This window comes from Rattus rattus, chromosome 2 (assembly GCF_011064425.1).
Source record: "Rattus rattus isolate New Zealand chromosome 2, Rrattus_CSIRO_v1, whole genome shotgun sequence".
In the NCBI taxonomy this organism is placed as follows: Eukaryota; Metazoa; Chordata; class Mammalia; order Rodentia; family Muridae; genus Rattus; species Rattus rattus.
This window is the reverse complement of record NC_046155.1, coordinates 178,219,822-178,233,764: the sequence shown is the minus strand read 5'-3', so window position 1 is coordinate 178,233,764 and position 13,943 is coordinate 178,219,822. Positions and strand designations below refer to the sequence as shown.

Genomic DNA, 13,943 nt, shown 5'->3' with positions numbered 1-13,943 from the left:
TTTAAACGCATACTTAGGGTCACATAGACTTAAGAAAGTGAAACTTAGGGACCTGTGTTTGTCCAGATTTTTTTAAAGTTTCCACACTCTTTGAGTTTGCTGTTCATGCATAGTTTTGCTATTTCATTTGGACACCGAGAATGTGGAACTGCTTCTAGCTTTATCAGTAATTCCCCACCAAATTATTAAGATGCAGCTTCTTATCTAGGTGGTCCCTGATTCTGCTTTTCCTAACAAGGTCCCAGGATATACTAATGGACCTAAGAACACAGTGATGATTCTCAGGCCTATTCACACTTTAGAATCACCTGGGGAGTTGGTAGAGGTAGAATCCAGGTACTTAAGACTTATGCTAGAACAATTACATCAACCTCTGGAGTTGAGAACCAGTTATTCTTTCCTGAAATGATCCCATGGAAATTCCTTTTTATTCTTTCCAGCAGGGAGATTTGAAACCAGGGCTTAACATGTTAGGGAAGTAGACTACTATTGTGCTATTCCCAGTCGATTCTTGCCTCTCCCTTTTGACAGGATTTCATATAGGACAGGGTTTTGTAGTGGAGAACGACCTTGAACTTTTACTCTTCCTGGTTTCACTTCTCAAGTACTGTATTACAGGTATGTACTTACCACCATGTGGCCATTTCTTCAACCTGTAAAGGAACTGGAACTCACTGTACACTAGGTTGGCGTCCAACACAGAAATGTGGTCTCTGCCCGGGAATGCTGGGACTAAAAGTGTATGCCACCACACCTGGCAGCCTTTTAAAAGGTTTGAGACAGGGCCTTGACACTGCTAGGCAAACACCCTGCTTTGAAATATATTCCTGGCCCTTTAAAAACGTTTACTGTGTATGTATGTATTTAGCTTATGTATGTCTGCAACACATGTATACCTGGTGCCCAAGGAGACCAGAAAAGGATGTCATATCCTCTGGGACTAAAGTTATAGACCATTGTGGGCTGACTTAAGGGTGCTGGGAATCAAACTCAGGTTCTCTGGAAGAGCAGTCAATGTTCTTTATCACTGGGCCATCTCTCCAGCCAACTCTCCCTTAACGTTTTGTATGTGTGTATATACATATGAATGTATTGTGTGCAGGTACACATGCATATGCTTGTGAAGACCAAGTCAAGCTCAGCAGCTCATTTTTGTTGTTTTTGAGATTGTTTTGCTTTGTTTTAGATAGGCCACTCACCAGCACCATACATACCCCAGGAGGACACTTGTGTCCACCTTCTCAACACTGGGATGGCAAACACATGCTACCAACTCCTTACCAAGGAGGTGCCAAGTATTGCACTCGTGCTTTTATGCTGTTGTTTTGTTTTTGTTTTGGGGTTTTTCAAGACAGGGTTTCTCTGTGTAGCCCTTGATGTCCTGGAACTCACTCTGTAGACCAGGCTGTCCTTAGACTCAAAGATCTGCCTGCTTCTGCCTCCCAAGGTTCCCATGTTTTCTGAAATGCACTTTCCCAACAGTGCTATAATCTTGCCAGATCCAGACCTCCCCCCAGCTTTCTTTTTTTGGGGGGACATCAGTTTTTCCTATAGCCTAGGCGGACTTTGAACTCAACTGTTTAGCCCAAGTACTTCCAATCCTCCTGTCTCAAAAGTCTCCTGAGTAGCTTAGGATTACAGGCTGAAATACACATTTAGAGCTCTATCTTAGCAAAAGTAAATTCAACTTTACGACTAGCAACCATCTTAGTGAGCCTCAAGACATTCTACAGCATGGTGAATTCTGAGACTCACATCTTCATATTTCATTCCACTCAACACTGGCAATGTCAGAATCAAGTCAGGCCAGGGACAGAGTAGGGATTCTAAAGGAAGTGACAGAAAAAGGGCTTTCCCACAAGAGACCCACAGGGAACTAGGATTAAGATAGTGTGCAGAGGGGGTCGGGGATTTAGCTCAGTGGTAGAGCGCTTGCCTAGCAAGCGCAAGGCCCTGGGTTCGGTCCCAAAAAAAAAGAAAAAAAAAAAAAAAGATAGTGTGCAGACAGGTGAAAGCCTAGAGAGAGGAACAGAGGCCAAGAAGCCCAAGATAGAAAGCCCTGACCTCGCCAGCTACATCTACATTCAGACCAATAGAGCTAAGTTCAGGCAGAGAAAACAGCCCAGCAGCCATTCTCCCTCACCTACACAACTACAGATTCATAACACACCAAACACAGTTCACACTGTTCTTCTTTTCCCTTGATGAAGCCCCAGTTTGCAAATCAAATTGGGTAGTGTGCACTGCACTTCTTTTGCTTACCTGGCATTGGTACCTCATAGGGCAGGGTACCCACCTGCCTCACCCTTGCTGAGGACCTAGGTGTGGCCCCCTAACGAACATGAATTAAAAATAGGCTGCACCATGAATGCAGTACTGGGTGGTGCTTTCTGGACATACTTCCCAAACCTTTTAGTCTTCACTTTGTGTGGGTGAATCTGGGACACAGGAAGTTTCTAGCCTGAGGGACAATAGTCCTCTGGCTCTTGTTGGGTCCGGAATTTTGTGGTGGCCATACTGTTTGGCCATGATGCTGATGTTCTCATGGGGTAAGTGTGGTGTTAAGAGATAGACAGGGTTTTTCTTAGATTCCAGGACAAGAGCAAAAGAGAGCTGGGTCCATGCTACTCACTCTGGAAGCCCCACAGCTCTGAGTCCTCTGGTTCTTTCATAAACAAATCATACCCTCTGTTCAGAGCTAGACACTATGTATTTAATTGTATTCAGTCTAAAAAAAGAAAAGCACTTCCTTTTTCCCCTGTAAGTAAAAAAGCTGAGTGTGTGGAAGACCTTCCTGCCCGTTTGGAACAGCAGCAGCATGAGTGCTGGGGGAGACAGGCTAAGGTTCTTCATCCTTTTCCTTGGATGCTGTGGCCTTGGGCCAAGGACAGAGCATGGAAGGCTGCCTCCACCACACCAAACTTCCTGGCTGGATATCTGTCACTTCAGAAGCTCCAGTCCTTTATGTCCTTTCAGTGGATGGCCACCTGGGCTGTGGGCCCCTTCAAGTAGACATGGTGCCACTTTTCTCACCCTTGACCTTGAGGAACTCGGCCATGCTAGAGAAATACTTCTGGTTGGCCTCTGCCACCTTCTTCTCGGCTGCTTGTGGGTTCACAATCTCCAGACCCTGGGTTGGAAAGGAAGAGGGTGACAGGTGAAGTAGGGAAGCTCAAACCTCCCTCTAGAATGAAAACCAGACATGACAGAGTCTCCCAGACACTCTTGTGGACAAGGAACCATTTCTAGTCAGTAAAGACTCCCTCAATTTGGGAGAGTTTTGACCCAGTGGATGTAGGGGTAGGTCCTGGATATCAGAACTGTTAACCTTGTGTGATGCTAAAATCACCACTCCTGCCTGGTTCTAGATAAGGAAACTGAATCCCAGAGGGACATAGCCGGCCAGTTTCCTGCAAATCCCACACCATCACAGTGGTGACAATGCCAGCACTATATTGATTGTTTCTGGGCTTTCCCTGGCCCCATCACCTTTCACTCCTGCTTTTCCCTGACAACCATGCCTTCAAATACATTGTGTATTAGACTCAATCACATGTACTCTCCAACCCACAACACCCCTCTCCCCACAAAACAAAGCTTGTCTCTTTGTAGGCAGGTGCTCAGTAGGCAGTTCTGGCAAGCTGGGAGCTCTTTAGCTCCTTGTGACATTATGGGACACACTTGCCTATCTCTATGGTAAGTAACTTGAGGCCATTCTGCTTCCCACTGCTCAGTGCTACTCGTATGATACTCAAGCCCACCCTGATGACCTTAACTACGGGGCTATCTTCAAGCAAAGACTGGGAAGCTCAGAGAGTATCTCGATCACACAGGCAGAGTCCTACGCCTGGTTCCAAAGTAGGTCTGAGCTTGTCACAACTGTCATGGTCAACTGTTGGGCACTTACTGTGCAGCTATGGATGCCTAAGCTCATGTGCTAGCTCAACAGGCCTCCACAGCAGCCTTATCACATGCCTGGTAGAAAAGGGTATGGTACCTGGAGTGGAGTGAAGGCCACACTAGAGGCAGTCCCCGAGGAGCGGTCACGAATTGTTGACTTCCCACCATACACCACACTCTGTTTCTGTAAGGTCCGCTGTAAGGGCAAGAAGAGGCTGTGATTCAAGCTTACTGACCTCCATGTCCCATTTGCCTCCCATTCTCATGGGCCCAGACCATACCTGTAGTGTCTTGGAGATCCTGGCCTTGGTGGCCTCATTCACCTGTGTCTGCCGCACACGCCCACTGCCTGACTTGCCCAAGTGGCCCAGGCTAAAGCCCAGGTCTTCTTGATAGGCATCCTCCTCAATCTGGTGAGATAGGAGTAACCTGCTGTTAAGAAGCTAGGTATATTCAGCTGTACCCTGGGGCAGTCCACTGAGAACCCACAGATTCTCCAATCAGCCAGTCTCATGGGCATCACCTCATTAGCCAGGCTGCACTAAATAACCTTTTAAGAGCCTACCCTAACTCTGCTTGGGTATAGCTAGGAACCCTGGGAAGAACTAGTTCCTGACCTGAGTAGAGTAGTCATTTTTTTCTCTACATTCAGATTAGGTTGCCAAGAATTGGGATGAGCTGCACTACTGAGGTGGCACCTACATTTATTCTTTCAGGACCACCTAGATGATAGATATAGATGCAGCCTGGGAAGCTGCAAAGATCACCATGGAGGTGGTTTGAGAGGAGAGGCCAGTCAGGATGGAGGAGGCTGGGGTAGCCCTAGATCTGCTGTTGGATTACAGGGTAGAGAGGAGGGATAGCAGCAGGATGTGCAGAGAAGACCCTACAAGGTCCTATTGGTGCTATGGATGGAACCTGACCTCTCCAAAGCTCATGCGGTTGGCCTGCTTCCGGATCTCAGTCAGTCCTAGCCGTTCTTTCATCTTGCGGTACCTAGGGTAAGGTGGGTATCAACAGGATATAGGCAGTTGGCTGGGAAGAAGTTTCCCTTCCCCAGCTCCAAACATCAAACTCCTTACCTTCGGCCCCCTCGCTTCTTCCGCTGCCCATCAAGGGGTGCAGGCAGGGGCTTCACCTGCTTCACAGGTGGTGGCTCCTGCCACTTGTCAAACTTGCGCTCAATCTCATCCTTTAGTTCATAGCCCACCTAGCAGGGAGTTGAGAAGCTGTGGCCAGCAATGTAGACTGTCCCCTCAGCTGCACATCTACGTATCATCAACCCATTTATTGTATATCTGACCACCTGATGGTGTACCCTCCCAAAGACATGTTCTCCCTTTCTCCAGGAATGGTATCCTGTGGGTTCCAGTGTCTACTGCTCTTGAACTTGTAGCTCAGCCTTCACATCTAAGCTCTGCACCCTCTGGAAAATTTCCTCTGCCTGAGTTCTTCAAACATAAATGGGCCAGGCAGAATCCCCATATCCCCAGTCAACAGACAGAATGTCATCTCCACTGTCTTACTACCACACTACAGGTCCCCTGGCCTCTTAGAGCAGGTCCCAGCTAGCTTGCTTTCCAGTGCCTCCACAGCAGCCAGAGGCCTCCAGAGGTTGTACATATCTGCTCCTGGGTACAGCAAGTTCCTCTCCCTGCTGGGGTTCACCAAACTCTGGCCTCAGGTTCTTTGCACTCACTATTCCTGCTGTCTGGAACACTCTTCCAAGTAGATAGCACAAGTATCCACAGAACTGACTGTAACTTCACACAGGCCCATACTAAAATTTCCTCAAAGCTCTTCTTCACATCCTAAGTCAGTCAAAATCTAAGCTTCCTCACCCCACAATTCCCCTTATTGTCCCTGGTATTCACACAGCACTACTGAACCCACTACAGGTTCTTTTCAGGACTACTGCCTTGTTTTGGTCCCAACTAGAACATAAATGCTGTGTAACCACTGACCTCCATTCCTAGCTACCAGGGAAGCTGGGGCAGGAGGATCAAAAATCCTTCAAAGCTTTCCTGGACTAGAGATGAGACCTGTCTTGAAAAGGGGTGAGGGTGAGGGTGAGCTGAGGATGCAGCTCAGTGGTAGGTCAGTTGTATAGTATGTGTAGAGTCCTAGGTTCAATCCCAGTATGCCCACCACAGACATATACAAGAGCCATGGAGGCAGACCTCTGACACCTATGTAATCCCCTGCTGTATGCTGCCTTGTTTAGAAAGTGGTAAAAGGCAAAAGAGACTAAACCCCTGACTTGGGCTATAATGTAATTTCTAGTAGGGAAATGCACACAACACTATTTCTTAAGCCTACCCAGAAAAACAGAAGGTATCACTGGAATCATGTCCCTGCCAGCACAGGACAGGTCCTACTGTAGTGGGCAAAACACTGTTCCTTCCAACACAGGGCTCCACCTTGGTGTCAGGTATCCTGGTCTCTAGAATTCGTGGCTACAGTTCACATGGCAGAGGATCTTTGCAGATGTGATTAAGGACTGAGATGTGACAGTACCTTGTATTGACAGTATGAGCTCAACAAAGGGCCCAAAACGAGCAGTCAGGGGCTGGAGGTGCTGCCTTGCCTAGTAAACTCTGATACAGACAGGGGCAGGAGTGTTTCTTCCCAGGAGCCTACAAATGGGAACTGCCCGCCTAACACCTAATGTTAGTCCAGTGAAACTGTGTATGTGCACATGCGTGCACCCACAAAACACCAAAGATTTGGTATCACATGGCTTCTACACTACCTCCTTACCTTATTTCTTGAGACAGGGTCTCTTCACTGAATCTGGAGCTTACTGATTTGGTTGAGAGGCCTACAAGCTCCAAATGTCCTCCCACTTCCATCTTCCCAACAATGGGGTTAGTTAGTGGTCTGTACTATTGGGCCTGTTTGTTTGTTTTTTAACAGGAGTACTAGGAATTGAACAAGTCTTCAACGCTTGCATGCAGGCACTTAAGTTATGGAGTCACATCTCTGGCTCTGTGCTTTTTCCTTTTTCAAAGACAAGATCTTACGATGCAGCCCAGTCTAGCCTGAAATTTATTATATAACCCAGACTGCCGAAAACTAGTGACCTTTCTGCCTCTGCCTCCCAAGTACTGATGTTAAAGATATGAGCTAGCAGGTCTACCAAACTTTTATATGTAGTTACTCCATCTACAGTGAGTTGTCATAGCTGTTCTATGACTGATAGACAGAGCTGAGAATGTGATGACCTTAGTTGGGGTTGAGACACACACAGCCATCTGCTAGTCTGGAGAGCTCTCTGAAGTAGCATCTTCCTATGAAAAGACCCCAAGCACAAGGAAAAGATCTTCTCCTCACCTTCCCCTCTGTGCTCTCATGGAAACTGTCCACACGAGCTGCCAGTGTACATTTGGCAGCCACTAGGCGGGCTGCCTTCCGCCGAAGATCCTAGAGCAATGGGAAGGGGAAAGGAAACTGAACCTCTAGCAAAGGTAACAGCCACTACAATAATCACTTCTCATCTAGGGCCAGCCATACCCCAGACTCTGGGAGGTAGGCCTTATGCCTGTACGCTTTCCTAATAACTGCCTCTTGAGGGGTTTGCTCTAGCTGCCCCTGGTTTCCAGCCACCCAACCATCCTCATTGCCAAGTGGCAGACCCAGAATGGTATCCTTGCTCTTCCAACCATGTCGCCTCATCCTCCAGGAGCCTGAGGGCTATTGCCAGCCAAGCCAGATAAGGCCTAGTGGCTGGGGCTAGGGGTCAAGGTGAAGTACTCACTGGGGGCAGAGACTGCACAATGTCACTGTGGTAGATGTAGCCAGTGTGAGGCAGCACTGAGGTAGAAGAGAAGCCAGACAGTGTCTTGCGCTGGGCTCCCAGCAGCATGATGTTGCAGGCAGGCATCTTAGACAGGTTGGTCAGCCCTCCAGCCACACCTGCAAAAAGAGGTGAGGTCAGAACACAGGGTTTACATCCAGGAACTCATGTATACCTTTGTGGATTAAGTAAGAATGTCCCTCATAGGCTCATACAGTCACCACAAAGTAAAACTCATTGATAGATTAGAAGGTTCAGAAGGCATGGCCTTGTTGAAACAAGTGTGTCACTGGGGGTGGGCTTTGAGGTTTCAAAGGTCCACGCCAGGTCCAATGTCTCTCTCTCTCTGCTTGTGGTTCATCTATATCTCCAGCACTATGCCTGCCTGCTGCTGTGCTCCCTGCCATGATAATAACGGCTTAAGATTCTAAAAGTGTAAGTAAGCCCCCAGCTGTGTCTTCACAGCAAGAGAACAGTGACTAAGACAACTTTGCACCTTCATTTGTTGGCTGGTTTGATATCAAGTATTTCGCTCTGTAGCCAAGGCTGGCCTCAAATTCAAAGCAATCCTCCTGCCTCAGCCTTCCAAATAACAGTTACTAGTATAAGTCACTGTATCCAGCAGGACATGGGATCTTTTCTGGTGGGGAGGGGGATTTTATTTTTATTATTTTATATGTATAAGTAGGGTGTGTGCATGGAGATCAGAAACTTATGGGACTTAGCTCTCCCCTCTTGTATGTGGGTTTGGGGGAATCACCACACTCAGGTTCTCAGGTTGTCAAGCCTGGGCAGCAAATTCTTTTACCAGCTGAGTCATCTTTCTAGCTCAGGACACAGAATCTTTAAGGAAATGACTAAGGTAAAATGAGGTCATATGGATCCTGACTCTATCTGACTGGCATTCTTGTAAGAAAAGGAGATAAGGATACAGATACAAGTGGTGTGGCTACACAGCCAAGCAGAGGCCTCTGGAGAGGTCTCACAGCAACTTGGTCTCAGACTTGCCAGCTCTGAAACAGTAGCCTCAGGAGTATATGCATCCTGGCCTGTGGGACTCAAGCCTGAAGCTCAGTGAGCAAAGATGGTAAGTTTTCCCATATTCCCTTTGCAAGCATCTCTCTGCAAGGAAGGAAAGGACTCTGCTACAGGAGCTTCCAGGAGAAAGAGCACATGGCAGGGTTTGCTGCCCTATCCAGTAGGAAAGCTTGAGCTGACATCAGTACTCTGTGGCTGCTCCAGGGTCTAAAATGGGCCTATTGGCAGGAAGAAGTTGGCTTGCCATCTGTGCAACCTGATTCAGCCAGCCAGCTAAACCTAGGAGGGAGTTGCTATGCTTCTATCGTGTGTACATACCAAGCTGGCTGATCTCAGTCTTCAGGGGACAATACAATCGCGCTAAGGCCAAACCCCACTTCCCCAAGGCAACCTAACCTATCAGCAGACTCAGCCGAAGGGACCTAGCTGGGACCTCACCCATGATCTTGGCAGCCGTGGAAGCTCCAATGATGATGGACAAGTTGGGTGCAATGAACGACATCCGGGACTCCACGTACTCATAGATGCGGTGCTTGGAGGCATTCAGCTCCAGTGCCATGTCACAGGCCTCCTCTAGTCGCTCTAGTTCCTCATCTGACAGCTGCTGCCTGCATTGTGGGGCAGGTAAGGGTTGGGGACAGACCCCAGTTTTGCTAGGTACAGTTCTAACTAGTGTTCAGTCCCACCCACCCTCTCAGCTGTGTATGCAAGTGTGTTTGTGTATCTCTAGGACTATCTAAAATTCCATCCGCCTAGGGGTCATAATTCTCAGTCAGCACCACCTTGACCATGACCCCCATTCTGCCTCTCTCTCTTTTGTTAATTGTCCTATTGTAGGCTTGCTGCACCTTACCATATGGCATACATACCCCTGGGTGGTAGAGGCAGTAACACTAACAACCATGATGGTAGCATTGGTCAGGATCTGCTGGAGATTCTCATTGTTCTTACACTTATCCAAGCTGTTGCCCAGTTCCTGGGGTAGGAAGGGGAAAAAGAAATTCTAGGAACACTAACACAGGTCTCCCCTTGAGGAAGCTGGAAAAGCTAAGGTCCATATACTGGAGACTTCTCGTGCCTTTTACAGTTTTACAACATCCCTGCCTAAAGCATCAGTGCTGCCTACTCTGCTCTGCTGATGCAGAAGTAGAACCTAGGCAGAGCAGCCTCCAAGGAAGACATGTGCACTAAAGAGGCCTTCAAAAGTGCACTTTCTTCCACAGACAAGACTTCTTCTGCCACCATCCTGACCTCTTGGGCAGAGACAGGACCCCTGCTCTTCCACCTCCACCTGCTCCCATCACTTCTAGAGAAGACAACACCTTCTACGTCTAATGTTCTCTGACCTTTCTAAGCTTCCCTCCCTGCCCCTTCTGACTTCATCCTTACTTGTTCCCACTCAGGGTCTTAGCTCTTATTCAGCTGTGGCCTCTGCCAGATCAAAGGACTCCTGCTCCAACTGCAGCTAGAAGTAAGGGCCAGGTCAGTGGTTATCCTCCCACAAAACCAAGGGGAGGAGGGAAGCAAGGGATGTGTATGACACATCCATTCCAGTATCTGTCTCTCACCACCGAGCCCCGTTATTTCTAGACTTGAGGCTTCCTGGTCTAGTGGCCTCAGTTCTTCCCAAGCCAGACTCCTCTCCACTCACCTTGACTGTGCGGATGTAATCCAGAGCGTTGGGCACCAAGGATTCTAGCTCAGGGAATCTCTTTGAGTATTTATCCCGGATGAACTTATGGATAATGTCTAAATGGGACATGGAGGGTAGGTGTCCACTGAGGGGGAGGCAGACTCTGCTGCACTCCCCAACACCCACTTCCACCACTTTAGTAACCAACCCCAAATCATGTGTGGGGACATGGATGCCAGCATGAAATATATATTTCCTAGCTGTCCCCAATGCTATGTGGAGGGGGAAGTTTGTTCTACAAAGGTCTACAAAATATGAACCAAAGTGACATTTTTCAACTTCCAGATCATGGCCTTAAGGAAACAACCATGCCCTATCTTCCCTCCACATTTGCTGGTAGGGATATGGAGGTGAGCGATCATCCTAGAGCATGAACAGGTGCAGAGCCTGGCTGCTGAAGGGGGTCAAAGGATGATTCGACTTGCTTTCCTTATTCAGACTTTTATGGAGGAGGAGAATGCAATTTCTCTTTATGTAAGTTAGTCTGTTATAGAAGACAAACCTAATCGGGAGTATTTTTGCCCAAGAAAGACAAACAAAAGAGGGCCAGGTTCATGCCTGTCCTTCCCTTTGGGTCATAAGAGTGAAGAGCACAGGATAAGGGTGTCTCCATGCTTCTTCCATCACTCACTCAGCTCGTTTTCTATCTCCACAGTCAGGTTGTTGGCATCCACAATGACTCGGTACTCAGGGGCTGCCTCCACCGGTCCCATCACTACAAAAAAAGAAGGGGTGTGCATGGAGGAGGGGCAAAGCCAGGGACTGGGGCTAAGGTTGGATGGAATCAGAAAGGAGGGGCTGAGAGGCTACATAAGGGGTTGAAGCATTCACTAGGGCTTGTAATCCTCCCCCAGGAACCTTATTCCTGCCCCTCATCTTTCTCCTACAGTCTACTCTCGTCTTGACCTCATCCTCTCTAAAACTAAACCTTCCTATCGCTCTCCGAAGCCCTGAGGCTAGAGAGCAAGATCTTCAGACTCGCACTCAAGGTCTCCCATACAGATGGTGGTCCATGTTCCCGACACCTGCAGCCTTGGTGCACACAGCTCAGGAGTCCCTTCAGTGAGATCCGCTGACTCATCAGCTCTACAGCATTACTCTTTCTGCTTTCCTGCTTCATCCTCTCAACTACCAGGCACCCAAGGCTATTTCACTCCTCCTGGCCTTCAGGAGTACGGTTCCATCTCTCTGGAACATCCCTTCCTTAAGTCTGTTTCTAGAAACCACACTTCATGCATAGGCAATTATATTGGGATTGAGTAATGTGGCCTCAAATGTCCCTTTAGGTCATTAAAACTCATAGGACAGTAAAGACACACACACACACACACACACACACACACACACACACACACACTTTTAGAAGGCTGACTATCTCTACATCTACATGAATTGGGCCACCTCTGCTAGAAATGCTTTGTGTCCACTAGATAAGGCACCTGACACGGGCAGGCCTGATTAATCAGACCTGCCGTCAGGAAATGTCACTTTCTGTGACTTACTTTGGCTTTATGGAACAAGAAGCTTCTCAGCTTCCTACTTGGAATGCCTGTAGAAGCTATTATCTTTCTGAGACTCCCAGCACTCAATGACTTGGGACAGCCCTTGCTCCTTCCCCAGGGTTAACACAAGTACTCAAACTCCAATATGGGGTACTTTTTCCCTGACCCAAGGGTCAGTCAGTTCCTTCTGTAGGGACTATAGAGTGGGCATGGTTGCTTGTGCCTCACACTCAAGAGGCTGAAAAAGGATGGTTTCTGAGAGTTCAAGGCCATTATAGGCTATCTAGTAACTTCCAGGCCAGTCTGAGCTAGAGTGAAATCTTCTCTCTATATTTAAAAATATATTTACATACATATGAACATGTGTACATATACATGGTCTGTGGATGCAGGAAAAGCCCTATAGTTCAGGGAACCCAGAGGTAAGTCTCTCACACTAGAAAACACATAGGGCTTAAGCAACAGTTTTATAGTATACATTTATTTTCTTTCTTCCTTTTTTAACCATAGGTGTTATCTCACTTTCTTCTAAAAAAATGTGTTTTGCCTGATATGCATAATGTATATATAATGCCCATGGAGACCAGAAGGTGTCAGATCTCCAAGAGCTGGAGTTACAGATAATTGTGACCCATGTCGATGCTAAGAACCAAACCAAGACCCCTGGAAGGGCAGCAAATATTCTTAACCATCTCTCCGACTCCATGAGTGTAAACATTTCTGAGACAGGGTTTTACCCAGGCTGACTCTGACCTCATTAAGTAGCCCAGGACTTCAACTCATTCGTGCACCTGCTGTCTCAGCCTCCCATGTGGTGAGACATAAACACACATCTTGCCTGGATATAGTGCAGTATGTTTTCAGAGGGTTAGTAACTCGATTTAAAAAAAAAAAAAGAGTGAGTGCTCTGGGGAAAGCTAGAGACATTGGTGTTAAAAAACCATGAGGAGCAAAAGAGTCATGGGATCAGGAGAATGGACAGAGGAAAGTGAGGGTGAGGAGGTACCTTCTGAAGCTTTGGCTTGCTTGCTGATATACTCCTCAATCTTCATCATGATCTCAGCAAACTGATTTGGAAGGAGAGCAGAGTCAGAAACTAGGCCTCTCAAAAAGAAGAGCTGCTGTTCCTGCCACTCCTCCTCCTAGGAACACTGACTTAAAGGGTGCCACCTCACCATCTTGCTATCCCATAGCTTGGCAATGCTCTTGACTGAATCTCCAGAAAGATCCAGTTGTGTCTCCTCCTGTACATCCTCAATTGCTGGCTCCTCCTCTTCTTCTCCATAGCTTCCTCCTTCTTCTTCTTCTGCTGCCTCCTCAAGGTCAGCCAAGAGCTCATCTGCCAGAGACATCCCAAGACCTATAGGAAAGTGAAAATGGGCTTCCCTAATATTGCACCTTGATTCTGTTCCATCAAATCACCACAGGAAGCACCTTCTCCTGGATCCCTGACGTTTCTTCTTCATCAGTTCCTGTAGCCACATGCTTAGTTCATGGAGGTTGTCTCCTGTTCCTACCCACACGGAACACAGTACATACCTCCACGTACCACCTGACCTGACAATTTTTCTCCACACCTCTGGGTCTTTGAGCAACCATTTCCCTTTGCCTGACCCGGGTCTTTCCCTCACCCTGCCTTCAGTTCTCTCATTCCACCTATGTGGCCCACAAGCCCCATTCCAGCCTAAAGTAAGTTATGTTGTGATCCACACACATCCTGAATAGTAGTTCTAAGGTGCTTCATACGTTTATTATTACTTAGACTATGATTTAAGTCGGCCACTACACTTGCTCCTCCAGACCCAGTAGTTTGGCTTCCCGCCCTCCCTTCTTTTCCATCCTACTTACCGCTTCAATCCTCTCACGATCGTTTCTAAGAAATCCGCTTCCCCAGAGCTTCGGCGCTCTTTGATGACGTTTTACTTGCCGCCGATAAATTTGTAACTTGATTGGCCACTCCACGACATTTCCGGCAATGTTTGAACAACAACTTTATTAGCAGCCGCCTCGCGGG

The 13,943-nt window shown here is 47.6% G+C and overlaps 1 protein-coding gene across 1 annotated transcript; it reads right to left on the bottom strand.

Moving 5' to 3' along the window:
• Positions 1-2,036: 2,036 nt before the first annotated feature.
• Prpf31 (pre-mRNA processing factor 31) lies at positions 2,037-13,937 on the bottom strand. The gene is made up of 14 exons (XM_032894552.1): positions 13,778-13,937; positions 13,105-13,289; positions 12,936-12,996; positions 11,059-11,142; positions 10,386-10,483; positions 9,604-9,710; positions 9,173-9,342; positions 7,658-7,815; positions 7,234-7,323; positions 4,983-5,110; positions 4,824-4,896; positions 4,182-4,310; positions 3,998-4,096; positions 2,037-3,130 (listed from the first exon to the last, which is right to left on the bottom strand). Exons 2-14 carry the CDS (start codon positions 13,279-13,281, stop codon positions 3,005-3,007), a joined length of 1,500 nt encoding a protein of 499 aa, XP_032750443.1. The 5' UTR covers positions 13,282-13,289; positions 13,778-13,937; the 3' UTR covers positions 2,037-3,004.
• Positions 13,938-13,943: the final 6 nt, after the last annotated feature.